The sequence below is a fragment of the Acanthochromis polyacanthus genome, chromosome 8, assembly GCF_021347895.1.
Source record: "Acanthochromis polyacanthus isolate Apoly-LR-REF ecotype Palm Island chromosome 8, KAUST_Apoly_ChrSc, whole genome shotgun sequence".
Lineage (NCBI taxonomy): Eukaryota > Metazoa > Chordata > Actinopteri > Pomacentridae > Acanthochromis > Acanthochromis polyacanthus.
The window spans coordinates 33,323,448-33,349,856 of NC_067120.1; the positions used below are offsets into that span (position 1 = coordinate 33,323,448).

A 26,409-nucleotide genomic window follows, 5' to 3' on the forward strand; every position below is an offset into this window, starting at 1 on the left:
CAAAACAACATTCCAGGTTCCAACAACATTCCAGAATCCATCAACATTCTAGAACAAAACAACATTCCAGAATCCATCAATGTTCCAGAATCCATCAACATTCTAGAACAAAACAACATTCCAGAATCCATCAACATTCCAGGATCCATCAACATTCTAGAACAAAACAACATTCCAGAATCCATCAACATTCCAGAATCCATCAACATTCCAGGATCCATCAACATTCTAGAACAAAACAACATTCCAGAATCCATCAACATTCCAGAATCCATCAACGTTTTAGAACAAAACAACGTTCTAGAATCCATCAACGTTTCAGAATCCATCAACATTCTAGAACAAAACAACATTCCAGAATCCATCAACGTTTCAGAATCCATCAACATTCTAGAACAAAACAACATTCCAGAATCCATCAATGTTCCAGAATCCATCAACGTTCTAGAACAAAACAACATTCCAGAATCCATCAATGTTCCAGAATCCATCAACGTTCTAGAACAAAACAACATTCCAGAATCCATCAACATTCCAGAATCCATCAACGTTCTAGAACAAAACAACATTCCAGAATCCATCAATGTTCCAGAATCCATCGACATTCCAGGATCCATCAACATTCTAGAACAAAACAACATTCTAGAATCCATCAACGTTTCAGAATCCATCAACATTCTAGAACAAAACAACATTCTAGAATCCATCAACGTTTCAGAATCCATCAACATTCTAGAACAAAACAACATTCCAGAATCCATCAATGTTCCAGAATCCATCAACGTTCTAGAACAAAACAACATTCCAGAATCCATCAATGTTCCAGAATCCATCAACGTTCTAGAACAAAACAACATTCCAGAATCCATCAACATTCCAGAATCCATCAACGTTCTAGAACAAAACAACATTCCAGAATCCATCAATGTTCCAGAATCCATCGACATTCCAGGATCCATCAACATTCTAGAACAAAACAACATTCTAGAATCCATCAACGTTTCAGAATCCATCAACATTCTAGAACAAAACAACATTCCAGAATCCATCAACATTCTAGAATCATTCTAGAAATTCATATTCTAGAATCCATCAATACTGTAGAATCTTCCTGGAGTGAAACCTGGAACTGGCATGCACAACATTTGGGTGTTAGAAATACTGGAAAGTAAACATTGCCTCTTATATTCAGTAAACACTGCCTGCAGTTCAACCCAGGTCAGCTGAAATTTGACCACATAATTGTTGTTTGCAGCCGAGTCACTAATGGTTTCTGTGTTTTGCTGAGTGGGGCAGAATTTTTCATTTTTAACAGAATCTGGTTACTGCACATGGTTTATTTTGGTGAATTTAAAAATAACATGTAGAGTGATTTTGATTATTTCCAGCTTAGCCTACATTTGTGACAGAACAGTAAGTCACACATGAAAGTTATAAAAATACAACAATTCTTTCTGCTTTAACAGTTTCTGGTTCTAACTAATGATGTTATTTTTAGTGATTTGGGTTTTTTTGTTTGTTTGTTTGTTTTAGAAATGCCTCTGTAAGCTGCTGGGTTAATCTGTTGATCATTTTCTGGATTCACTCAAGAGTTGTTTGGTTTATAAAATATCAGAAAATAGTTGGAAGTGTCTATCAGTGTTTCTCAAAGCCCAAGATCACATCCTAAAATGTTTTGTTTTGTCCACAAGATATCTAGTTACTGTCACAGAGCAGGAGAGAAACCAGGAAATATTCCCATTAAAGACGCTGGAATTAGACACTTTTGATATTTAAAAAAATTGCTCAAACTTCCAATGTTGTCAAAATAGTTGTTGATAATTTAACAGCTAATAACTAAAGGATTATTTGCTGCAGCTCTAATTTAAATTGTGTGTGTATAAGACAGTGTTCCCAAGGTGGATGTGTTCAAATTAATCACACATTATTATTGTGTGAATGCTGCTCAGTGCTCCAAACCAAGCTGGATATATTAAATGAAGCATTGATAAAGAAGCTTGACAAACTGACTGATGGAGCTAGCAGAGTGTTTCCAGTAAATATCAAAGACTGAAAATAAACTGCTGTAAAAATAAAGATCCTGGAGCTTTTATTTCCAGCTACCTGACGGCCCATTGGTTGGCAGAATGAGGTGATGAGTATGAGAACATTTACTGTAAACGTGTGGGCTTTGTTTGCACGTCCTAAAGTAGTATGCATGCCTCGAATGCACTCTGTGTGTTTGGATTTGCATCCTGAGTGTGTGTGTGTGTGTGTGTGTGTGGGTCTAACTGCCTACCTTCTTATCCAGTTTACGCCCACTCAGGGTCAAAGTGATGATTCTGTTGTCAGACAGCTCCTGTGCTGTTATCTAAAAAAGCATTACAACATTAGCTGCAGCAGAAACATCAACAATGACTATCATTTATGATCAGCGACAGAAACAGCAGCAGCCTCAGTGTCCACATGATCAGCAACTGCAACTAGGGATCGACTGATATGAGTTTTTCAGGGTCAATAACCGATATTTGGAACCGATATTCATTAAATGTAATGTTTTAATAGTATGTGATAGCAGAGAACCTGCCATTTAGAACTAGGCTTCTTCATTAATAGGGGTGATGATAACTAAATATGCAAAATAGAAATAGGAGTTATTAAATTTGAATGCTCTCCTCCATTTACATGGGATCCACTGAGATTGATCAGTTTGTTTTCTGCAGTTCTTCCCTATTTTCTTAATATTTTACCCTTTTATCACTTTTATCACCCACTAAGGTCCAGATCTTAAAGCATTATTAATTACTGTTATCTAGACTCTTTTTAAGGTTAATCTGTTGTTGCCTTCTGATTTAGCTGCTAGCTGTTAGCATAGCCTTAGCCACTGTGAGAGAATCTAATTTCCTTGTTCAGTGTTTGCTGCTTGAGAGACATTTGTGAGACCACAGTGTGACGACAGACAGAGAGAGGAGGCTGCATCAGACCTGAAGTAGAGCATTTAATTGATCAATAATCAGTCAATGCAAATACCAATGCCGATAACTGGGAAAATGCCACCCACAATAATAGACCAGTTTGATAATATTTTACTACAGTACAACAGCAACATGACCAGCAACTTTTGATCATATGGCCCAGTATGTATTTGTGTAAAAAGAAAGTTAAAGACACAGAAAGTTCCTTTTAAGAAGTGATTCTTACCGTAATGGATCCTTTGCCTGCTGGCTTCCCATTGGCTAAAATCAACGGTCTGTGAAGCTTCTTATTGGACACAATCTAGTGGACAAATAAAGAGAGATGAACAAGACAGAAATCATTTACTTTAGGAATGAATGAGACAAAACTCAGAAATAAAAAGCATTGGTATAAACTTTATGGTGATGGTTTACGCTAACTCCTTCCCTTAACCTTCTGAGCCACAAAAGAACGCTATCGTTTCTCACCCAAATTACACCATTTCTCAGAGCCAGAAACTGTAGAAAACAGTCCCCGAACTACTCATATGAGCGCCTTTTTCCATCGCAAAACTTAACCAGACCTAAGTTTAACATCGTGATATTTTATCATTTAAATTTTTTCCAAAAACAAACCATTGGCATGAACCAAATGCTGTAAAAAAAAATAACAAAAAAAAAAGCATTTCTTGGTGCCACTGGGAAGCCATTAGTGACTCAGTCGTGAGAAAAATTTGGGGAATTTTTTTGGGTTGAACGGCAGGCAGTGTTTGCACGAAGCAGAGTAAAAACAGATATGGAAACAAATTCAAAATTATGTATTAAAATATCCATCGCACAAAGAATCACCAATATCTTTCCAGTCTTAGTAAGAAAATCTGTAAAAAATGCTGTACGTGTTGCTTCCATTTTTTTTCTACTTTTGTAAAATGAAGGAATCGGAAAAATTCCATGTTTGTTTGTTGTTTTTTTTATGATTTATGGCATCCTAACTGTGTCATTCTGCACAGAAGACATTTTCAACTTCTCTCTACTTCTAGTCATGTTTGTTCTGTTTTCATAGACGTTCAGGACTTCATATTGCAGTGAAAAATGAGCCCACAGTGAGCAAAATGTCAAAGGAGAAAAACAAACAAACAACAAAAATGCCCAGACATTGTTGAAATCGGGGTTCAGAGGGTTAAAAGACACATGCCATCTTATTTAACAAAGACTATAATTCAAACTGATGAACAGAAATCCTTCAGTACCACTCCCAGCGTGCAGATAAACTCTCCCAGGAAGTCGTGTTCGTAGAGCTGCGTGGCACATTTGTCCTCATCAAACATAGCAAAGCGAAGTTTCTGGATTTCCTCAAAGTGGTAGTCGACCTGAAACTTCACCCCGAACACCGGGTTCAGGTTGTTCACAGCTGTTTCAGTGCGTCCGAGCTAAAAGAAAATAAACACAAGTCGAGACAAACACTCAAGCACAGGCAGAATTTAAACCGTTGTCATTGACACATGGATAGAAATTAGACAGGTTTGACAGGTTTCTATTAAAGTGGTTGTGTTTCCATGTCATCTTTAGACGGTAAATAGAAGAAAACAGCTTCATCATGTCAGTATTTGAAGCTTATTTCTTGAGGTATGAGCATATTTTCTGTCTGGACGTTAAAACCTTCACCCCTCAGTGAGTTCTGACTTCTCCATCTCATCACCATTAATGAAGGACAAGACCAATGAACCACAAAAGATTTAATTAATCCATTAATTTTGCGCTGCATTCCATTACACTGCTGTTTATGTGCCAATAATAGCACTGCCAAAGGTACAAAATGGTAATAAATCATGATTCATATTTGTAAGCAGCACATCACCATAATGTAGCTGTTCACCTGCTTCTAACACTTTCAAAGTCGCCTCAATGGTTCTACCAATTGGCAAGCAGCTGTGTTTTTACTCATTTGTACACAAATTAATTTAATTTCCACCTCGGCTGAAGAGACACCAGCGTCTACAGCTGTGATTTGGGCACAATCCAGCACTGACATGCTAACATGGCCCCAATGATGGTCCCAATCAAGGTGATGATCTCAAACAAATGACACGTTAAGTTGGAATTCTGTTGTCCTTTACATATTTTAAACTAATAAAAAAGCTGGTCAGCCACATTCCAGCATCTTCACATCCATTAGCGCCAAAGAGTAGAAGCTCCTTAAAGTGTGAAAAGGGTTGAACCTATCTTATTCAAACATCAAATGTCTCAGGTCTGTTTCTCTTTTTGCTGTTCAAGTGTTTGCTGTCATCGTTCCAAGATCTAAGAAGCTCTCTAAGGCCTTCAGAAAAAAAGGTGTTGGACGCCTGAGAGTTTGGCAACAGAACACTGAGTAATTTCTCTGTTAGGCTGAACCAAATGGATTAAAGTGAACATCAATGCTGTGCAAAGTTGTTGAGTTAAAAAGAACATTTTAACTGAAAAAAGATGTAATTTCCCTGCAGTTGCTGGTTTAATTCGAGCAAAAACGGCAGGAATGATTCATTATAAACCATGAAAACAATGTAAATTTAAATTACATTCTAAAGAAACTGTGACCGAATTTTAAGTTCAATTTTATTTTATTTTATTTATATAGCACTAATTCAGAACTTAAAGCATCTTGCAGAACTTTACACAGTAAGCTGAAGACCAATTTATACTAAGAACAAATCAAAATACTGGCAATATTTGGCAAATATTTATTGGAACAATATAAACTTGGAATATTAGTGTTCATTTTAGTTACGTTTTTTTTCTAATTAGATTTCTTTATCTTTGTAATAATATTCTTACTCTTTTTAAATTAAGCCCTTATCTATTTCCAAAAATTTTACATAAGACTGCACAATGAAAGCTGTGTTATAACCCTGTACAAAAAAAAGAATATTATATTACTGTTACTGTCCACAAAAGATGCTGAATTGTGATATAAAAACACACATTTCGCCTATTGCATTAACTAATTATTGTGTGTGATTCATATGCATTTCAGCTTTAAAACAAACCAAAAAGCTACAAAATTATTTAATTTCAACAAGCTCTCTGGTCAGATGTTCTGTCCTACAGCAACACGGTGTCCAATCACTGCAAAAAACAGCAGCTAGTTTAGCACTGATTGTTTAGCTGAAACTAATGGGAAAACCATTAGTTTTTCAAGTCAGAAACCTGTTGGATAGGCTAAAAAATTTGATGTTGTTAATCCATTTACTAGTTACTCAGATATTGTAGTGTTTTACTGACCTGCCGTCTCTACATTCATGTTGCTAAAGTGGCTAAAAATATGTGATTTTTTTTTTGTTAAAAACAGCAATGACCTGCAAGATTAAAAGGTTAAACATGTTGGGGCGGCATGGCTCAGGGGGTAGAGCGGCCGTCTTGCAACCAAGCCGTGCTCATGTCGAGGTGTCCCTGAGCAAGACACCTAACCCCTAATTGCTCCTGATGGGTCATGGTTAGCGCCTTGCATGGCAGCTCCTGCCATCAGTGTGTGAATGTGTGTGTGAATGGGTGAATGTGACCTATCATGTAAAGCGCTTTGGATACCTTGCAGGTATAGTAAAGCGCTATATAAATACAGACCATTTACCATTTACCATTTACCATGGCCTCAAACTAAAACACAAAATTAGTTAATTTCTCTGAGTTTACAGGACAAATGTCTGTTCTGTATCAATATGGTGTCCAATCACGGCAATAAACAGCCAGTCAAGTATTTACGTGCTTATGTTTCTGATTTAAAGCAGAATGACGTGTACCGTATAGGCACTGAACGCTTAGCTGAAGCTAATGGGAATGCCATTAGTTTTGCAAGTCACAAACCTGTTGGATAAGCAGAAGATTTCACCTGATTCATCCTGTGGGACCCACGAATATCTGTGCAAAATTACTTGATGATCTTTATGATGAGTTCCTGAAATACTGTGGTGTTTTACTGACCTGCCATTCCTACAACCGTGAGGCTAAAGTGGCTAAAAATACGCGAGTCCTCTCGCTAAAAGCAGCGACGACCTGCAAATTTAAAAGGTCAAACGTGGCCTCAAACCAAACCGCAAAGCTACAAAAGGCCAAAAGGATCAGTAAAGTTGCAGAGATGCCTGATAATTCTTCACCCAAGCGAGCGTCCCTTCACATTTCAGTCATTTGTGTTTTCCAGTTGTGTTCTCGGGGCCCCAGACAGACAGAATGAGTGGGAGGGTGGCGCTCTTTGCTCTGACTCTGGTGAACCAGGAGGTGGGATGACTAATGCCGCTACTCTGCATCCTGACTCAGCCGGGAAACGTAGTACGTTAATGCACCGTTAGCTGAGGCCGGTCGTCGGCTGCAGCGGATATAAAAGGCACTTCAGAGGCTCTTTGCGATGACAATAATGGAGATGGCAGCCGTGAAACGTGAACACCCTGGAACTGAATTACATCTACTGATTCACAGGCATCCAACACGACACTTTACACTTTATGTCATTGTATTTCAGATCAACCAAACCTGTTTTCTCTCACTGTGGCAAATCTGTTTGTGATTCATCTGTCCGGAGCACATTTATACTGAAAGACCAGATTGTTGCCTGTAATGCTACGATTTTTCAAGATGCAGCAGTTTGACACGGCAGTAACCTGCAGTTGAAGTGCACAATTGTATTTGTGTCTCTGTGGATTTGAATATTTGCAGCTCTTTTCTTTAAATCCGTCCATGTTTACTATCAGATATGCAACAAAACAGACAAATAAATGTGTTCCGTGACCTTCCGTTAAGGTGCACAAACCGGATGCAACAACACAATTGGTTTAAGGTTGTGATAAGTAGCACCCTGTTTTTTGCCACATCTGCTCTGAGCACAATATTGTCCAGTGTTTGTTGTTTTAGGACTAATTTAGGGCTGTCAGGAGCCTCTGCTATGAGGCTAGCTCAACACATCCCAGTTATCTTCTCGTTATCTGGCTTCACTAAACCCAAATCTGTAGTCAATTCAATAAGTCAACCAGGACTTCTGAATCTAGTTACACCCAAAATGCAAACATGGACAAACCTAGAGCTGCATATTTCTCAAAAAAAGAACTAATTATAAACGAGTTCAAGGAGTTAAAATCTAAAGCACTGGTGTTGACTGGAAAGCTCTTTCTCCACTCATGGACTTGATTTAAAACTAAAACTGCTTAACAAAAGCACATATAAAGAAGTATGTCATTTTTATTAGGAGTTGATCAATAACTGACATAGCTGACTATCGGATCTTATAAATGTGCATTTTTCTTCTAATTAGCATCATTATTTTGAAACAGATTTCCCATGAAATGATTTTAAACTTGGTTACATGTCATGAGTAACATTGTATTGTGAATCTCTTCCTCTTGTTTCTCCTCTGTTGTGTGAAAAACAGGAATTTAAAAAGGCACTTCAAAAAACATTCTGATGCCAAGATTTTCATTTTTTACTGCAAATGTTTATCAGTTCTAAATATCCAAAGTTGATTACTAACATTTGGGATCAGTCCTAAAACATCCCCTGAGTGATTATCAACCCTCGCTGATTGTTGCATTCGATATTCAGCTTTTTCAACAGAATCTGTAGTAATATTTACCATATAATCAAATTAACTTAAAAATGCACTAGTTTGGCTCCCTAATAACTTGGTTGTAAGTCATGAGTAACACTGAAGAACACACAAAAAACAGAAATATAAAATGCTGTTTCAGACGTTTTGTGTTAGAGTTTGCATTTTTCTACATTTCAAAACCAAGACTTTCACTTTTTATGCAAACATCTATTAGTTCCAGATATCCAAAGTTATGCTTGATTGGTATCAAGGTTTTCAAAAAAAACAAAAATAAATTGGCCAACTTCTAGCTGTTATTTGACCCAAAGTGAACCGATTACGGACCTGGTTGAATACTCTGCATTTACTTATGATGGGAATTATTATTTTTTAAATCAACTTCTTATAAAATTAATGTTAAAATGCACTAATTTGACTCTGATTCAGTCCAAGCAACAGAACTAACAAATATCTTGGTCATGAATAACCGATGAGTAAACAATGAATGTTGCATTTTTTAAAAATCAAATACACAAAAACGTAACATATTGTGTTGAAGCGTGTGCTTTTCTAGATTTCAACACCAACATTTTCACTTTCACTGCCAATGTATATCAGCTCCAAATATCCAAAGTTATCTTTGATGACTAATAACTGGCATCAGCCCTGAACGAAACAAAAAACATATCGGTCGACCCCTAGTTCTGGCAGTTATTTAGGACTACCTTACCCAAATTGCACCCTGAAAGTGCTCAAAACTAAAACTGTCTAAAGAGAACATGAGCGAAGAGGCCTGGATGTGATTTTTTTTTAGTCCTGCAGCTTATTTTTAACTGCTAAAAGGATTTCTCTATCTACGGTAAACGTGTGTGTGTGTAAGAGCTGAACGTGCTCTTGGGATTTAAAAAAAAAAGCCTGTTAATGAGCAGTGTGAATAAAATGAGTGGAGTTTCTGTGTTCTTTGTGGTGTTCAGGAAAACACAGAGACACCAGAGCTCGGCGCTACGAGGCCGAATCAATGAGACGAACCCGAGAGGTTTCAAAGACTCCAAACATCAGAGGAAAAAAAGCAATCAGTTGGACAAACCTGCAGCACAAAAACAAGCAGGACGCCGTCGGTCTGCAGGTGCTTCTACGCTTCAGCTTTGCACACAAATTATATGTTTTATGGGCCATGAAAATTTCACAACAGCTGCTTATTTACACGTTTAACAGATTCAGAGCAACACTTTGGAGTCCAGTCTGTGTGCAGCTGATGGCTCAATTCCAATAGTCTTGTTCCTTTTTAGCTCCGGTTTGTTTACCACCAACACCGGAGGGAAATATCTGCCTTTTAGCGCGTTGTGGGTTTGAGTAAGCGTTTTCTACTGGAAACAGCTGCTTCTAAAAACGGTTCTTCTGGAAATTGCTTGTGGCTTCTGTTAAAATATTTGAAAAAACAAATACTGTATCATCTTTCAGATAGCACCTACAGATTAAAAGTCATGTACCTAAATGACACTACGAGCAAAATGAGCTCTTCCAGATCATTTATTGAGCCAGATGTTAGATTCTACTGTGGAAAAAGTAGCTACACCTTCGGCCTCAGAAGCTAGTTTTGTCTCTTTTAGCATAACTAACTTCTTGTAAGTGATTACCATGAAATTCCACCTCTTCTGGGATGAAATTATTAACCACTCTTCCATGCAAAATTCCCAGATTTTCCAGAGTCATCACAAAAGTATGAATCCATTGGAATTAAACTAGAATCTGCAGGCATAGTTTGAAAGAGGCTCAGAAAACACAACAACATTTCAATGTATTCGTCCTCTTCATCTGTTTTACTCTAAAGAACACCTTTATTCACAAAATGTACATCAAACTGTATGAAAGGAGACTTAAAACTACAAGTTAAGACTGTAAGCTCTTCAGAAAAATGTTTAGTGAGGTAACAAATCAAGTGAGAAATCTCATTTGCTCAAAGACTTCTATGCAATTGGTTTCTTTTTTGCAACCAAAGGAGTTTTTCTGAATCCTTTATTGAGCCAAATGTTCGATTCTTCAATGGAAAAAGTAACTACACTTTGGGCCTCAGAAGCTGGAGTTGCTCTCTTATGCAGAAATAACTTCTTGTAGGTGTTTTACATGATTGTCAACTTCTGACACTGAGCTACTGAAAATTTTGACCACTTTCCAGATGTTTTAGGGTTCTCGGTCTCCATTTCTTCTTTTTGAGCCGTGCCGTGGTGGATTTGTTCATCTGCTGATGATTTTTATCCATTTTGAAAGGTCTATTATCAGTTTAACTTCAACCTTCAGACATAAGGCCTCACATTTCTTTCTTCTGATGCAGATTTCATAGTTGAATCTGCAAGCGGCCCAGCTCCTAAAGCAGGGAAGCAACCAGAACATTTCTATCACCATGATTCACAGTAGGTGTGAGGTTCTCCTGAAAAAGCTGTTTTTGGGTCATTACTTTGGCCAAACAACTCAATCTTTGACTCATCTGCTCAGAGCACGTTCTTCCAAAGGGTCTGATCTTTGCCTGCATGTTCACAGACAAATAGAAGTTTGGTTTGAACATTCTCTCATCGGTCGTAGATGCAGCAGTTGCTAAGTTACCTGCAGATTCTGTGATGAACTTTATAGGTTCTTGGAGGCTTCTTTTTGTATGAAATGACGAGGTCTTGGACAAGCTGGGGGTTATTTAAGATCTATGGTACTAGTAGATGTTGCCTTACAGTGAAACGACTGGTTTCAAATAACTTGGAGATCTTTTTGAAGAGTATGGTATTCACAGCTTTTTTTTCCCTCAACATCTTACAGAAATCTTTCGATGTTTAAACTCCACACACTTATAGCAAAGAGAATGTCACTACAGTAAGTAGGTTCTACACTTTGGCACTTAATCTGGTACCCTTGTCCCAATTTTATGGATTTAAAGGTGCAATTTTCATGTTTAAATCTTGAAAACGACTATCAAATGCCAATTTTATATTTATGCTCATTATTAGCTCTGTTTTTACACTGCATTTAGACTTTTTTGCATCTTTTTTTGTAAAAAGTCAACAATTAGCATCTTTAGTGTAAATATAAACAGTTTCAGCACCTTATTTTTTTTTAGTTTTTGAATGATTTTGCACTTTCTTTTGGACAGTGGTACAATGACAAAGTCTACAATTTCTACTGGGTTTTTCACACCTCATAGTATTTTTTTTTGTTGTTGCTGTTTTTATATTAAAAAAAAAGTGCTTTAATGCTCCAGAGATCCATTTAAGTTGGCATTTGTTTATACTGGACTTTCAGGTCAATGCTGATATTAATATTTGATAGTTTTTGAAAACTGTGATTATGACATATCAGCAAATTTGGTAAACAAACAAACAATCTTGACACAGTTCCCAAAATTGTGACCCAGATACTTGCTGAAAGGAGCATTTTGTCCTCTCTCGTGGTTCATTTATTTTTTTAATCTCTAAACCAAAAACGGTACAAGATGACAAACTCAGGACATCATCTGACTTAACTGAAATGAGCTTCATTAGGCAGAAATGCTAAAAGTAGATCCAAATAACGTTACTTTCCAGTAGAAGACTGCTAAATACGTGATTTTAAACCTCCCTGCATGTGAGTTCTCGCTTGTATCTGCAGTTCATAGCGCTGTTGAGATTAGCATTAGGATTTGTGGAGTTTGGATTTAGAAAATAGCCCCGCTAGTTGGCTCATTTACATTTCTGTGCACAGATCGAAGCCTCCCCGATGCCAGATTTTGGCTGCTATGATACTTTCTTCATTCACTTTCCTCCACCCTCCTCTTGTTCTGTCGCCTCTTCCTCTTGTTTCTCCTCTTTGACTTCTGATTTCCCCCTCATCCTCACCCTCTTCTCATCTCCCTCCATCACACCTCCTCACTCTCACACTCTTTTTCACTCTTATCCCCCCTCCATCGATGGACCCAGCTGCTTCTCACACCTCCGTCTCACAAGACAGACGAAGATAGACAGAAACTGAGACACAGAAAGAGATAGAGGAGGGGATAAAAACGGCCGGCTGCACAAATTAGAATCGCAGAAAAGAGGAGGGAAGGCGGAAACTGAAGCAGGCAGGAGGGGATCAGAGAAAAGTGAGAAAGTGAGATGTGGATAATATCCGAGAAAAGGTTCGGGCCTCATTTCGCCTCCTCTGTCGTTCCCTCACTCCAGGAGCGCTAGGCTTTTGTTTCCCTCCTCGTTGCCATGGTAACTGTTGGCAATTTCACATCGGAGCCACATGCCCTGCTGACCGGCAGCGAGCTACAACCCGAGGCGGTCGCCTACACACACACACACACACACACACATACTGACACGCAAACACACACACACACTGACATGCAAACACACGCATGCACGCACACACATACACACACACAAAGCCAGTTGGCCTGTTGACCAGCTGTTCGTTGCAGAAAAACCTTGAAGCTGCTGCAGCCTACACAAACACACACAAACACACACACACAACAACTTCATCATTTGTTCATCTTTGACTTAGTGCACAACATGAAAAGGTTCACGTCATGCTCAGTGGACCTGCTGACTGATGCACTGAAAGGCTCCATGGATGAAATCTACAGGTTTCTATTGCCAATTACCTGCATTCCTCAGGGCTCAAAGCAGACAACTACACATACTGTCAACCAACTGAACTATAGATGCCGCAAAGCCGCACTTTACTGCACTTAAAGTTGACGAGAACTACAACAGTTTGATAAAATGGGCATATTTATGCTGTTTTTATTCACATAAAGCATGCAGAGAGCGCAGTACTCCACCAAGACTGCTGTTGTATGATTTCTGACTGATAAGTCCCGATTAGCCTGCGGCGTTGGATCTGCAGTAGGATCACAATCATGTGATCGTCAGACAGCTGACGTGGTGTTCGCTTGTTGTCATGGTTACAGTGACACCGTGCTGCTATCTCACAATGATACAGAAATCTTTAACAAATCCGTGGATCCAGACTATAAGCTGCATCACTGCCAAAATCTAATCACTTGATCCTTGTGTCATTTCTGACGTTCCCTGAAAATTTTATCCAAATCTGTTCTTTCATATTTGAGTAATGTTGCCAACAGACAGATTAACAGACGGAAGGACAAACATGCACAGATCGTGACGTAACTCCGCAGCGTTCTTTAGCGGAGTAAAAAAAGCAGATATTTGATCCTTTTTCAAACAGTAGCTACAGATAAAAGGAGAAGAAGTTAACTGACACCACAAGGACAGTTAGCTTTTTGAATCATTTATTGAGCCTAAATATCAACAGATGTAATATTCTACTGTGGTTAAAATAACTACACTTTTGGCCTCAGAAGCTAGAGCTTCTCCCATTATCTGAATCTATTTGTGATGTTTTGCATGATTGTCCACCTCCTCTGACATGAAATTTCTAACCACTCTAGTACAATTTGTTTGGAGCCAAGCAGGTGGCTGGAAAGGATTTCTGTGAGGTTTTTCCAATGGAAATAGTGGTTTCTAAAAGAGTTCTTCCGGAAACTGTTGGTGTCTTTTTGGACACATTTGCAAAAGTAAATATTTAACGGTCTTTTAAACAGCACCTACTGGTAAAAGTTGATATACTGAGTTAACAGCACTTGGAAAAATTGATTTTTGAACCACTAATTGAGCCAAAATACCAACAGCTGTAATATTATGCTGTGGAAAAGTCACTACATCTTGGGCTTCAGAAGCTACTTTTCCCTCCTGTAGCAGCTAGTGTTGCCATTTTTAACTAAATTAGTTTTTTATAGATGTTATACATGACTGTCCACCACCTCTGACATTGGTTTGCTGAAAATTTTAACCACTCTTCTGTGCAGTTTGTTTTGAGCTGAGCGGGTTGGCGGGAGTGGATTAGTGTGAAGGTTTTCAAATGAAACAGCTGCTTTTGAAATGGTTCTTCTGGAAATTGTTGGTGTATTGACATGTTTGTAAAAGTAAGTGGCTCTTTCAAACAGCAGCTATAGGTAAAAGTTGAGGTACTTAATGAACAAAACATGGAAAATTAGCGTTTTTAATCATTTATTGAGCCAAAATATCAACAGATGTAATATTCTATTATGGAAAAAGCAAGTACACCTTTGGCCTCAGAAGCTAGAGTTTCTGCCTTTAGCAGAAATAGCTTCTTCTAGGTGTTTTGCATAATATTCCACTTCCTCTGACAGGAAATTTTTGACCACTTTTCAACGCTAAATTCCTTAATGTTTCTCAGATTCATCACTAAAGTATGAAAGCAATTGGAAAACAAATTGGAATCTGCCCGCATTGTTGAAGGAGGCTCAGAAATGCAACAACTTGTCAGTGTACCACTCTTCATCTATTTTATTCTAAATGGGACCTTAATTCATTGGAAAAAAAACATCAAGTTGTATTAAAGGGGACTTGAAACTAACAAATGAGACCATAATTTAGTGAGGAAAATGTTCACAGAGATAGCAGATCAAGTGGGAAGTAGAGACTTTTCCTCAGACTTCTAAACAGTAAGATTTATTTTAGCAACCAGAGGAGTCGCCCCCTGCTGGCTGACAGGCTTTGCAGCTACTTTCTATTTTCTCTCTACTGTTTTATTCATTTCCTCTGGGCATTTTGTTCACCGCTGCAAACCATTTTGATCAGTGTGTGGGAAATTAAAGCTCTCGGAGCTAACGAGCTAATCGCTAATGGAAGAACGAGTCTGCACAGCTTATGGAAAAGTCTTGATTCATAATTTGGAGAAGTACTTATAGTGGCAAAAAGCCTTCACTATTTTGGACATTTCAGTTTTCTGTCCTCTCAAAGTTCAGAACTGCCAAGACAACTGGGGCAAATACGGCAATCTACAAGTCCACTAAAGTTTAAATCCACATCTAACAAATGTGCAGATTAGTTTTGTCTCCGTAAGCAGCTTTTCCACTTGAATGAACTGATTTTACTGCAAAGTTTGTTTTAAATCCTGTATAATCAAGTACCTCTAAGCAGAGAGGTCCCAGTTAGCAGCTCATTAGTAGATTCTGAACCACAGCATAATACTTTATTGTAGGTGTTCACTTTTCTTCATGTCTGAAGGAACCAATCACAAAAAGAGTGTCTATAAACCCTAAAGCCTCCACACACCCGTTCAGATGTGATCACCTCTGTTCTGAGTGAATTATTTGATGCTGCTGGATGCTACGAACCAATAAAAATGATAAAATGTCTAATTTGTTCTGCTCTGGAGCAACAGGTACAACAAAACTAACTAAGCCCTACCTGCTCATTCACACACAGTCCAACCAGGACGACCAATCAGAGTAAATCATTCAAATCACCTGTGAGCCTTTACCGGAGCTGTGCAGTTTGATTGGCTGCCTCTGTTCCATTAAATTACTGTAATTACCATTTTCTGACTTCTGATTCCAAGTTTTAATTACAACTGGGCATTTCTGAAGCATCTTAAACCAAGAAAACAAGGATTCCATCAGCCAAAGTCCATCATTGGAGGTAACTGAACCATCGCTACTGTCAGTGTAAAGAACTTCTTTTCCTGACAAGACTATGGAGATTTTATGTGAAGTAAAAAAAGAAAACACATCAGTCATCAAACACAGTGAAAACTGACATTATTTACAATTTGAAAGCAAAAACAATCACGCTCTTCATCTATTTCCCCATAAATCTCTTTTTCCCCCTCAACTTATTGTGCCAAAATGCAAATATAAGCACAAGGTCCTCAAGGCACATTTTGTACAGAATGTGTGTTTCATGGTACAAACTATGTATATTAAACCTCTGTAACCCTTTGATGTACAAGATGAGTCAAAAGTGATGCATATTCAGTGGAATATGGGTATCTTTTGACCCATGTTGCACATCAAAGGGTTAAATGTCCAATCTCTTTACTAATACCAGCTTCTTCAGGGTTTTCAATTTCATTATTTTAACCCATTAAAACAGAGAAAATTGTCAGACTTGCAACTTTCCGACAACCCTTGAACTAATCACGTCTAACGCGCAGCTCCGTCAAGACAATTAACCAAATATTAGCTTAAACTTGTGATATTTGTACATGAAATCACTTTATTCTAGATGTCTAGTTGAGAAATTTACCAAAAATAAACCAGTTTTACCAGAATCTGTAAAAATAAATAAATAAATAAAAATCCGCATTAATTGGCACCACCATGACTGTCTCAGCTCGAGAGAAAAATTCACTGTTTGACTATTTGGCTGAACTGCAGGCAGTGTTTCCACAGAGCCGATGAGAGATAAGCATGGAAATAAATCAGAAAGGCTGCAAGCCAAATAAAATACACTGGATCTATAAAATAAACCAGCTTGGCTCAAAAATGGAAAACGGAGCAGCACATTGTTGGAAGATCCATGCATCCATCCATTATCTGTACATCACTTAATCCAAATTATGGTCGTGGGGGGCTGGAGTCTATCCCAGCTGACTTGGGGCCAGTTTATTACGGGACAACACATAGAGACAAACACACTCACATTCACATCTATAGACAATCTGTAATCACCAATTAACCTGAGCATGCTTTTGGACTGTGGAATCTGGAGAAAAACAAGGTTTATTCAGAATAGTGAGATCTATAGTAGATGTATGAGTTTATAGAGGTCGTAAAAATGTAGAGAGTAAATTATCTGTAGTATAGAGAGGTCTTTTTCCTGGATGTGTAGCATCTGAGAACAAATATTGGACATGTTGATTCAACTTTGTTCCACAATTTTTGTCAAATAACCAAAGAAATGGGCATTGTAACTATTTCATACTGTACAAAAGACATTTCTGAGTTTTGTCTCCTTCTAGTCATGCTTGTTTTGTTTCCAGTCCACAGGGGTGTAAGAGTTTATTTTGAGATCAAAAATTAGTCCACAGTGAATAAAACAAACAAAAAATGTCTGGGGCTCAGCGCGATAACGCCATCAGTAGAAACAACAGATCCCCTTGTGGAGGTCAGCGCCTCTAACAGAGCCTTTAACCAGGTCTACAGTCTTCATAACACTGGAATAAAGCTCAGGAATTTTTCTGTTGGGCTCAGCATGCCGTGGCTGATGCCAGATGGTCGAGACGTCATGAGTTTGGATCTGGCTCACAACCTATAGGCTGCTGCCTGCATAACAAAGCTACTGAACTCCTCTGGTGTTTGTGCTTTGCTCAGAGAGCAAATATGCTGGATGTAACCTTGAAAGCACTTCTAACACTTATTCAAATTTCAATCTTTTATATTTCCCTTTTATCCTCTTCCCTCCACCTCCCTGCAGTCAAAACACAGAGCGTGGAGAAGCACCGCAAATGGATTCGACTGCTGGTGATCCTAATATATCAACTCCACTCCTCAGTCTGCCATTTCATTCTTCACTGATTCTCCACCATCTTCCACCTGTTTCACCAAAACAAAACATGCCTCCAGCGTCTCTCATCCACCTCGCATGAGTGTTTCCCTCCACCCCCCACCGTACCTCCACAAAGTTTCCGTCCACTTCATGGAAGAGGACGCAGAAGGGGTCCGACTTGGAGGCTACATCTCGGTCCAGCAGGTTGGTGGCGGTGACGGACAGCTCCACCCGGGTGACGCAGTGCTGAGGCCCGACACGAGCCTGGCCGTCCGGAGCCGAGCCTAAAGTGTAGGCCATGATCTGAGGTCACAGCTGATCAGCCTGAGGGGAGGAAACATGGAGGAGTAAGTGGAATGGACTTGAGTTTTGTACACAAACACACACCGCCATTCATCGACCATTTCAACAGTTTAGTTAGATCTTTGTAACAGCTGGAGAAAAAAAAAACATCAAAATAAATATAGATTTTAGTTTTATATAGGAATGAACATCTGCTCTGTATTTTGCAAAGTCGTGTGCTTGAGCTTCATGCTAATATCAACATGCTATGCAAGGTACAATATTCATTTTAGCTCTGTGAGTTAGCATGCTAATATTTGTGGATTACAACTAAAAACAAAGCAGATCTGAGGCTAACAGGAATGCTGCCAGTTTTGCAGATACTTTAAATTAATCGTATGATCTGATGATGCCACCAGATTGAAGTTAAGAGATGCATTCTGTGAAAACGTTTCACTCAAATCCAAAAATTCAGCAGAAAAAATGGTTTAAGAACAAGTTAATGTTTCTACACAAATTATTTTCTGTATAACACAGCTTAAACAACTAGCTAATTAGTTGAACAAGAGAAGAATAATCAGTAACTATTATTATGACTGATTATTTCAGACAAAAGTAGTGGAAAAAGGGCAAAGATTGCGTGCACTAAGCTCCTCAAACATGAGAATATTTCTTTGTGAGTTGAATCTCTCCGGGTTTTGGACTGTTAGTTGCAGACACGATGACATTTAAAGTGATCATTTTGGTCACTATGAAAGTCATCAGGGCAAATTTTTTCAACAATTTTGGATTTTTTTATTCCATCTGAAATCATCACAATTTTGTAACAATTTCTGCTTTTCCATCCCTGATTTGCCTCAAGTTTTTATAGCATAAAATATAGATATTTATTGAGTAATTTGCTTTCCAAGAAAATATCTTCTGACTGATTAATTATTCTGACTATTTTCTCGATTGTTCTGGGAATAAAATGAAAAAAAAAATAGACAGAAATGTAATTTAAAATATCAATCAACACTCAAAAAATCTCAAATTTTATCATTTACCGTTAAGTTAAACAAAGAAATGCATGACATACAGCAAATATTTGACATTTTTGCTTCTAGATAATTGCTAATTAAGTGACTAACATATTGATAGATGACATAAAATGATAACACAATGCAAACTAGGGCTGAGCTACATTGAGAAAATATGTAACTGTAATATTTCTGACACATTAATGCTAAATGCATTATTGCAAATACTGATTTTGAAGCTTAACGCAGACATGTGAAAACACAGCTCAGTTGCATGAATTGCTCACAATCTATAATTAAAGCTTAAAATGGCCAAAATAAATGTGATGTTTGCAGAATCAAACTCTTGAATAATGACAAACTGCACCAAAACATCTACAATTTCTGCAAACTGTGGCCAAACGCCAGCCTTGAAAATATCTTCTGATGTCATAACTAGCTACTATAACGTAAAATAAAGCGTGAAGTGAACTATAGGCGGCTGATGGCCAGAGTCCAGGAAAACACGCAGCTTCTCGTTAGAGGTCTTACATAACTCCAACACTTTACAGGAGCCGGTGTGTGTTGTGTTGGTCTCACGCTGCCAGCTGACAAAATCAGAAATTACTGGAGAGAAAATAAAGATGCTGGCTTGTCTGCATCTTGTTGCCAGGCAGAAATAACACTGCGAGGGAGTTTATGAAGCATTTGAATGGAAAAAAAGTACACAAATAATCAACAAACCCCAATTATAACATCTCAGATGTCGGTTTAATCAGACTAACAATCTTGTTTGGATAAAAAAATCCAAAAAAAATGAAAAACCAAGATGACATGCAGCATTTCACATAACTAAAAAACAGAGAGTGGATCAAAACCACCACAAAACCTCCAAAATGAAGCAGGAAACACACACACACACACACATCTCCTGAAACACTTCTTTAGTGGAGTCAGTGATAAGTTATTCTGGAATAATTCCCCACCAGCAAACACACGCAGCATCCACGAAGCTGGTTTTGTTCTCACGGCGGCATGCTAAAAGGATGCTGTCTGTTGCTAAGAGACTAACGTGTCATAACCAGCGTGCTCCTCCTCACTCAGCCACCGTGATGTCACTCTGCTGGCAGTGATGCACTGAAAATAACCAGGTCCATTCACTGACTTCATCATTCAGATCAGGCCACACACACACACACACAGAGAAAGCGAGGTAAAAAGCTTGTTGTGACTGGCTGGAGGTACTTTTACTCACTCATTCATTCATCCGTTCACTTATTGCCATTCACTCTGCTGAATATATTAAGTCCTGAACAGGCAGCGAGATAAGCCCCAGCTTTCTGCAGACACCTGCTGCATCCCTCCCATGGTTTGACTGATAAACATGATTAAAAAAAACCCAGATATGAAATGAAAAATGCAGTGCAGAAAGCTGAAAACAACAATAGCTTAACATATGACTGTATAAATCATGTTGCATTAGAGCTGCTGCATGTTTTTGGTGTTTTGTGTGTGATTGCAGGCAGAAAAAAAAGCAGGAAAACAACCTGGAGCTGCTTTTAGGACCACATTGCTTCACACTTTGTCGGGAAAGCTTTGATTATTTAAAAAAAATCTAATAAAACACAAGCAAATATGCAGTTGTGTGGTTGTACTGACCCTGCTGAAGACCCCAGTCACACCGCACATCCACACCTTTCTGCAGGAGGAGGCAGCAGAACCCTGACGGAGAGGTGAAATAAAACACTGGCATTAAGTCTAATTACACGTCATACTGGTGCCAAAGTGATGCAAACAGTAATCAAGTTCAACTTCAAATACATGCAAACTCTGCTTCCTGCACACCTCTGCGTGTTTTCTGTGATTATCTCCCTGCGTGCATTTTCTCATCTGCCTCTCTGTTGTTCATTTTTGCAGCAGTACAAATGTTCCACAAAAACGTGCATGCAACCAGCAAGGAACAAAATGTGACTCACCTCAGTAGATGATGACCAACTTCTCAGCCGGTTCTGACTTGATAAATTCTGTAATTACTGCGCGCAGTGGAGAGGTTTTTCTTATTTAAAAAAACAACACTTTTTTCCACTACAAAGGCGTGAAAAGTGGCATTTTTCAGTTTCAACTCGAGTATCCTGGAAGGAGACGCAACAGTGTGCGGAGATAAACCATCCTCGCAGCCCGGACTGAGCTCTCTGCGCCCAGCGCCACTGAGGGACCGAGCGATGTAAAGCTAGAAGTGTTAGGATCACACCGGAAATAAAGCGAGTTCACTGCCAAAATAAAGGCACTACTGTCAAGCGAAAATAACGCACTTCCGTCTAAAGTTCCTTAATACTATTCGACAATTCTAAAAATCTCATTTGGCAGACGCCTTTATCCGAAGCGAGGTACATTAATATTATCAGTAGACAGGTTATTAGTATAGTTTTCAATCCCAAAAAACGTCTGAAAATGTTCCTTTTCCCACATTTCCTGTTATTTCCACATTCAATATTTTTTTTGTAAATCTAAATGGTGAAAGTGTCGTTTTAGAACTGCCATACTTGTTTTTTTTTTAACCTGACGCTGTTATAAGTGTTTTGACCTTCATTTACCGTTTACATTACATAATAACATGGAAAATAAGACAGTTATCGTTATATCCACACTACTGTTCAAACGTTTGCAGTCACCCAGACAATTTCATGCTTTCTATGAAAGCTCACCCTTTCATACATGTGCTAACGTAATTGTAGCATTAGAACACAGGAGTGATGGTTGCTGGAAATGTTCCTCTGCACCCCTACGGAGATATTCCAGTAAAAATCTGCTGTTTCCAGCTGGACTAGTTATTTACTGCATTAACAACGTCTAGACTGGGCTTCTGATTAATTTAATGTTATCTTCATTGAAAAAAAAGCTTTTCTTTCAAAAATAAGGACATTTCAAACTGACCCCAAATTATTTTTTAATATTCTGATATCAAGAGTACAATTTTTTTTAACCAAAAACAGTCTGGAAAATATTTTTTCCCCACATTTACTATATTTATTCTACAATTAAAACATATTTTCTGCAAATTTCTCCTTTTTGAAAAGTGATTTAAATGGTGAAAATGCAGTTTTAAAACCGCCAGTTACATTTTGTGCATTTAGTGTGTGTGTGTGTGTGTGTGTGTGTGTGTGTGTGTGTGTGTGTGTGTGTGTGTGTACTTGTTTCTGCTATACCGGTGGCGACTTTGACCTGACTATTTGCTATAAAGGTGGGGACTTGTCTTACGGTGGGGACCTAAAATGAGGTCCCCACGGGTGACAACACCGTTTTCTGGGCCATATTGTTGTTAATAAAAAATGTAAAAGTGCAAAAACGTTTGTTTAGGGTTAGGCATTGATTTGGTGATGGTTAAGGTTAGGGTTAGGGTAAGGGTTAGGAGTTAGATATGAATGGGAGTCAATGGTAAGTCCCCACCGGTATAGAAAAACAAACGTGTGTGTGTGTGTGTGTGTGTGTGTGTGTGTGTGTGTGTGTGTGTGTGTGTGTGTGTGTGTGTGTGTGTGTGTGTGGTACTAGATGTTTCTGCAACACTGGTAGTCTTTATATTTCTACATTTGTGTCACATTACGACTGTTTTAGGATTAATATGGTATTTTAAAGTGACAAGTTTTTTATTTTACCTTCTTAACAGTTATATATGGTGGTTTTTATTGGTTGGAAGACAAATCAAGAGTGAAAAAGCAGTCAAGCCTGAGGATTTCCACCTTAAAACTGTAGATGACAGGGTGCCCTTGTAGTTCAACAGGTTGAATGGGTGACCAAATGACAAAAGCAAGAAACAAAATTTTAAAAAGATGAGAGAAAGGACATGAAACAAAACAAAAAAGGGACAAAAAAGTCGACAAAAAAGTTACAAAGCACCAAAGAAAAAATGGACAAACGACAAAAACAAGACGAAAAATGACAAAAACAAGAAATAAAATGACCAAAAAATAGACTAACACCACAAGCGAGACAAGAACACCCCAAAATGACAAATACACTACACAAAACAACAAATAAAGCAAAACAAAGTGACTAAAATAAGACAAAAAACACAAATGAGACAAAAAGTAATAATAAAACACCGAAAATTTGAGACCAACGACAAAAGTCAGACAAAAAACAAAGATGTGACAAAATATTACAGCTCAACACAAAACGACAAAATTCAAAAAGACAAAAAAAACCCAACAAAAACATGAGAAAATATCACAGAAATGAGACAAAGTGACAAAGCAAATAACACAAGTGAGACCAAAAAAAACACAAAATTGCAAATACTACACAAAAATCAATGATTAAATTGAAACACAAAATGCTGTCATTTTGTGAGACAAATGACAAAAGTCAAAATATCACAAAAACTAGACACAAAATGACAAAGCTCAGACAAATAAACAAGACAAAATATTACAAAAATGAGAAACAAACCGACAAAAGGGAAACACAAAACAACACAAACGAGAAAAATGACAAAATCGTGAGAAAAATGACAAAAGTCACAAATAAAGTCAAATTGCAAAAATGAGACAAAAAATGACAAAACAATGAGCAATATAGTACTGTACTTCATGATCACAACAACTTGTCGAGGTCTAGAAATTATTTTAAATTTACAGTTTTAGTATTTTACAATTTGCAGTTAATGTCTTCTCTGTAATTTTACACTTTACAAAGTCGTTGCATGCTTGACATTCCTGCTGTAAAACTGCTGTACAAAGGCAAGTTGTAATATTGGAGTAATTTAGGCATACAGTGGGTACGGAAAGTATTCAGACCCCTTGAAATGTTTCACTCATTGCAGCCATTTGCCAAAATCAAAAAAGTTCATTTTATTTCTCATTAATGTACACTCAGCACCCCATCTTGACAGAAAAAAACAGAAATGTAGAATTTTTTTGCAAATTTATTAAAAAAGAAAAACTGAAATATCCCATGGTCAGAAGTATTCAGACCCTGTGCTCAGTATTGAGTAGAAGCACCCTTTTCAGCTAGTACAGCCATGAGTCTTCTTGGGAATGACGCAACAAGTTTTCCACACCTGGATTTGGGGATCCTCTGCCATTCTTCCTTGCAGATCCTCTCCAGTTCTGTCAGGTTGGATGGTGAACGTTGGTGGACAGACATTTTGAGGTCTCTCCAGAGATGCTCAATTGGGTTTAGGTCAGGCCTCTGGCTGGGCCAGTCAAGAACGGTCACAGAGTTGTTCTGAAGCCACTCCTTTGTTATTTTAGCTGTGTGCTTAGGGTCATTGTCCTGTTGAAAGGTGAACCTTCAGCCCAGTCTGAGGTACTGAGCACTCTGGAAGAGGTTTTCCTCCAGGATATCTCTGTACTTGGCCGCATTCATCCTTCCTTCAATTGCAACCAGTCGTCCTGTCCCTGCAGCTGAAAAACACCCCCACAACATGATGTTCCCACCATGTTTCACTGTAGGGATTGTATTGGGCAGGTGATGAGCAGTGCCTGGTTTTCTCCACACATACCGCTTAGAATTAACACCAAAAAGTTCAATCTTGGTCTCATCAGACCAGAGAATCTTATTCCTCATAGTCTGGGAGTCCTTCATGTGTTTTTTGGCAAACTCTATTCCACCTCATGATTCTCATTTGCTCTGACATGCACTGTGAGCTGTAAGGTCTTATATAGACAGGTGTGTGCCTTTCCTAATCAAGTCCAATCAGTTTAATTAAACACAGTTGGACTCCAATAAAGAAGCAGAACCATCTTGAGGAGGATCAGGAGAAATGGACAGCATGTGAGTTAAATGTGAATGTCGCTGCAAAGAGTCTGAATACTTCTGACCATGTGATATTTCAGTTTTTCTTTTTTTAATATATTTGCAAAAATTTCTACATTTCTGTTTTTTCTGTTAAGATGGGGTGCTGAGTGTACATTAATGAGAAATAAAATTAACTTTTTTGATTTTGGCAAATGGCTGCAATGACACAGAGAGTGAAACATTTCAAGGGGTCTGAATACTTTCTGTACCCACTGTATGTATACAAACTACAAACTGATTCTGAAGCAGTGACACAGAAAGCCTCGACCTGCAAACTGATCGGTTTGGTTCGTAAGATTTGACATGTATAAAACCTCTGAAGTATAAATGTATGTTTCTGAGACTGTCACCGGTACACTCAGTTTCAAGGTGCAAATGTTCAGTCATGGTGTTGACTGATTATCTGGCTAATGATGGGTCTTCCAGTATAAAAAAGCACAATATGAACGTTAACATGATAAAAGAAAGGTAAAAACACAACACATTTAGATAATAAATTCAACATTAAATACAAAAAAAACATTATATCACATTAATGCAGTTTACAAGTGAATGCATTGATAATAATAATCCACTAACACAGTAATGCAGTAAAAGTTTATGCTGCACACATTGATAATACTTACAGACTTTTACCTCAGTAAACTGCTGAATGCAGGACTTCTGTCTGAAATAAAATATTTTCACAAGATCTGAATACCTTTTCCACCACTGTACATCACCTGCTGCAGTCACTGACTTGTGGACACAAAGGAAACAAATTAACTAATTAATGAACAGATGCTTTCATTGCTCACAGGTGTTACTGATAACATTAACCATGGCTGAAGCAGCTAAATGGAATTCAAACACCGTTAATTTCATCATTTACATTATACAGATCAAAATAGCCTTTAGAAAACGGCAGGGTTTGGATTTTTATTGATTTTTTTGCCTAGTTTTCTGGTAACCTGACTGTGTACTTCTAAAGAGCTAAAACGGCAACACATTTGCACCACTGATGTTGACCAGAAGAGGGCGCCATGCAAACACAAATAAACATCTTTTCCTTCAGCTGGTTTGAATGAAAGCAGAGTGAGTTACAAAACATGATTGGCTAATTGTAAAGACTCCTGAACCGTTTCTGTGTGGAAATACCCACATGAAAACAGAAGAGGAAGCTACTACACACTGTCATTTTACTTTAAATAAACATTACTGAAAATGCAAATTCTCAGTTTTCACAGTTAGGCAAAGGTCTAAAGATCAAAATGTTGCATTTTCAATAGTTTATTTGAAGGACAATGACAGCGAAGGAGGAAAAAGTTTCCCTAAATTATTTAATAGCCTTTAATAAACAGCAAAATAAGTCACAATTAATAATTAACTTTGAATTATTGATATCTGACACCAAGTGTGAGCATCTGTTATAAGAAAACAAAGGCCAGATCCGTAAAATTCTTAAAAATGCTCGGTAGAGTTTGAATTTTCCTCAACTTTCCTTAACAAAAAATGGGATGTTCTTAAGCTTATGAAGTGAAACATGC

General features: G+C 38.0%; 1 protein-coding gene across 3 annotated transcripts in view; it reads right to left on the reverse strand.

Annotated features, from left to right (window-relative positions):
• Nucleotides 1–21,319, reverse strand: part of cpne2 (copine II) — a 78,368-nt gene extending 57,049 nt beyond the window's left edge. Inside the window, exons 1-6 of one of the 3 annotated variants that reach the window (XM_022205586.2) lie at nucleotides 21,064–21,319; nucleotides 20,747–20,809; nucleotides 17,934–18,131; nucleotides 4,184–4,363; nucleotides 3,181–3,255; nucleotides 2,279–2,350 (exon numbers count right to left, since the gene is read on the reverse strand). In XM_022205586.2, the coding sequence (XP_022061278.1) occupies nucleotides 2,279–2,350; nucleotides 3,181–3,255; nucleotides 4,184–4,363; nucleotides 17,934–18,107 (501 nt within the window). In that variant the 5' untranslated portion in view covers nucleotides 18,108–18,131; nucleotides 20,747–20,809; nucleotides 21,064–21,319. Of the gene's footprint in view, nucleotides 1–2,278; nucleotides 2,351–3,180; nucleotides 3,256–4,183; nucleotides 4,364–17,933; nucleotides 18,132–20,073; nucleotides 20,227–20,746; nucleotides 20,810–21,063 lie in introns of those variants that run through there. The other 2 variants (XM_022205588.2, XM_022205587.2) reach the window with 2 other exon arrangements.
• Nucleotides 21,320–26,409: the final 5,090 nt, after the last annotated feature.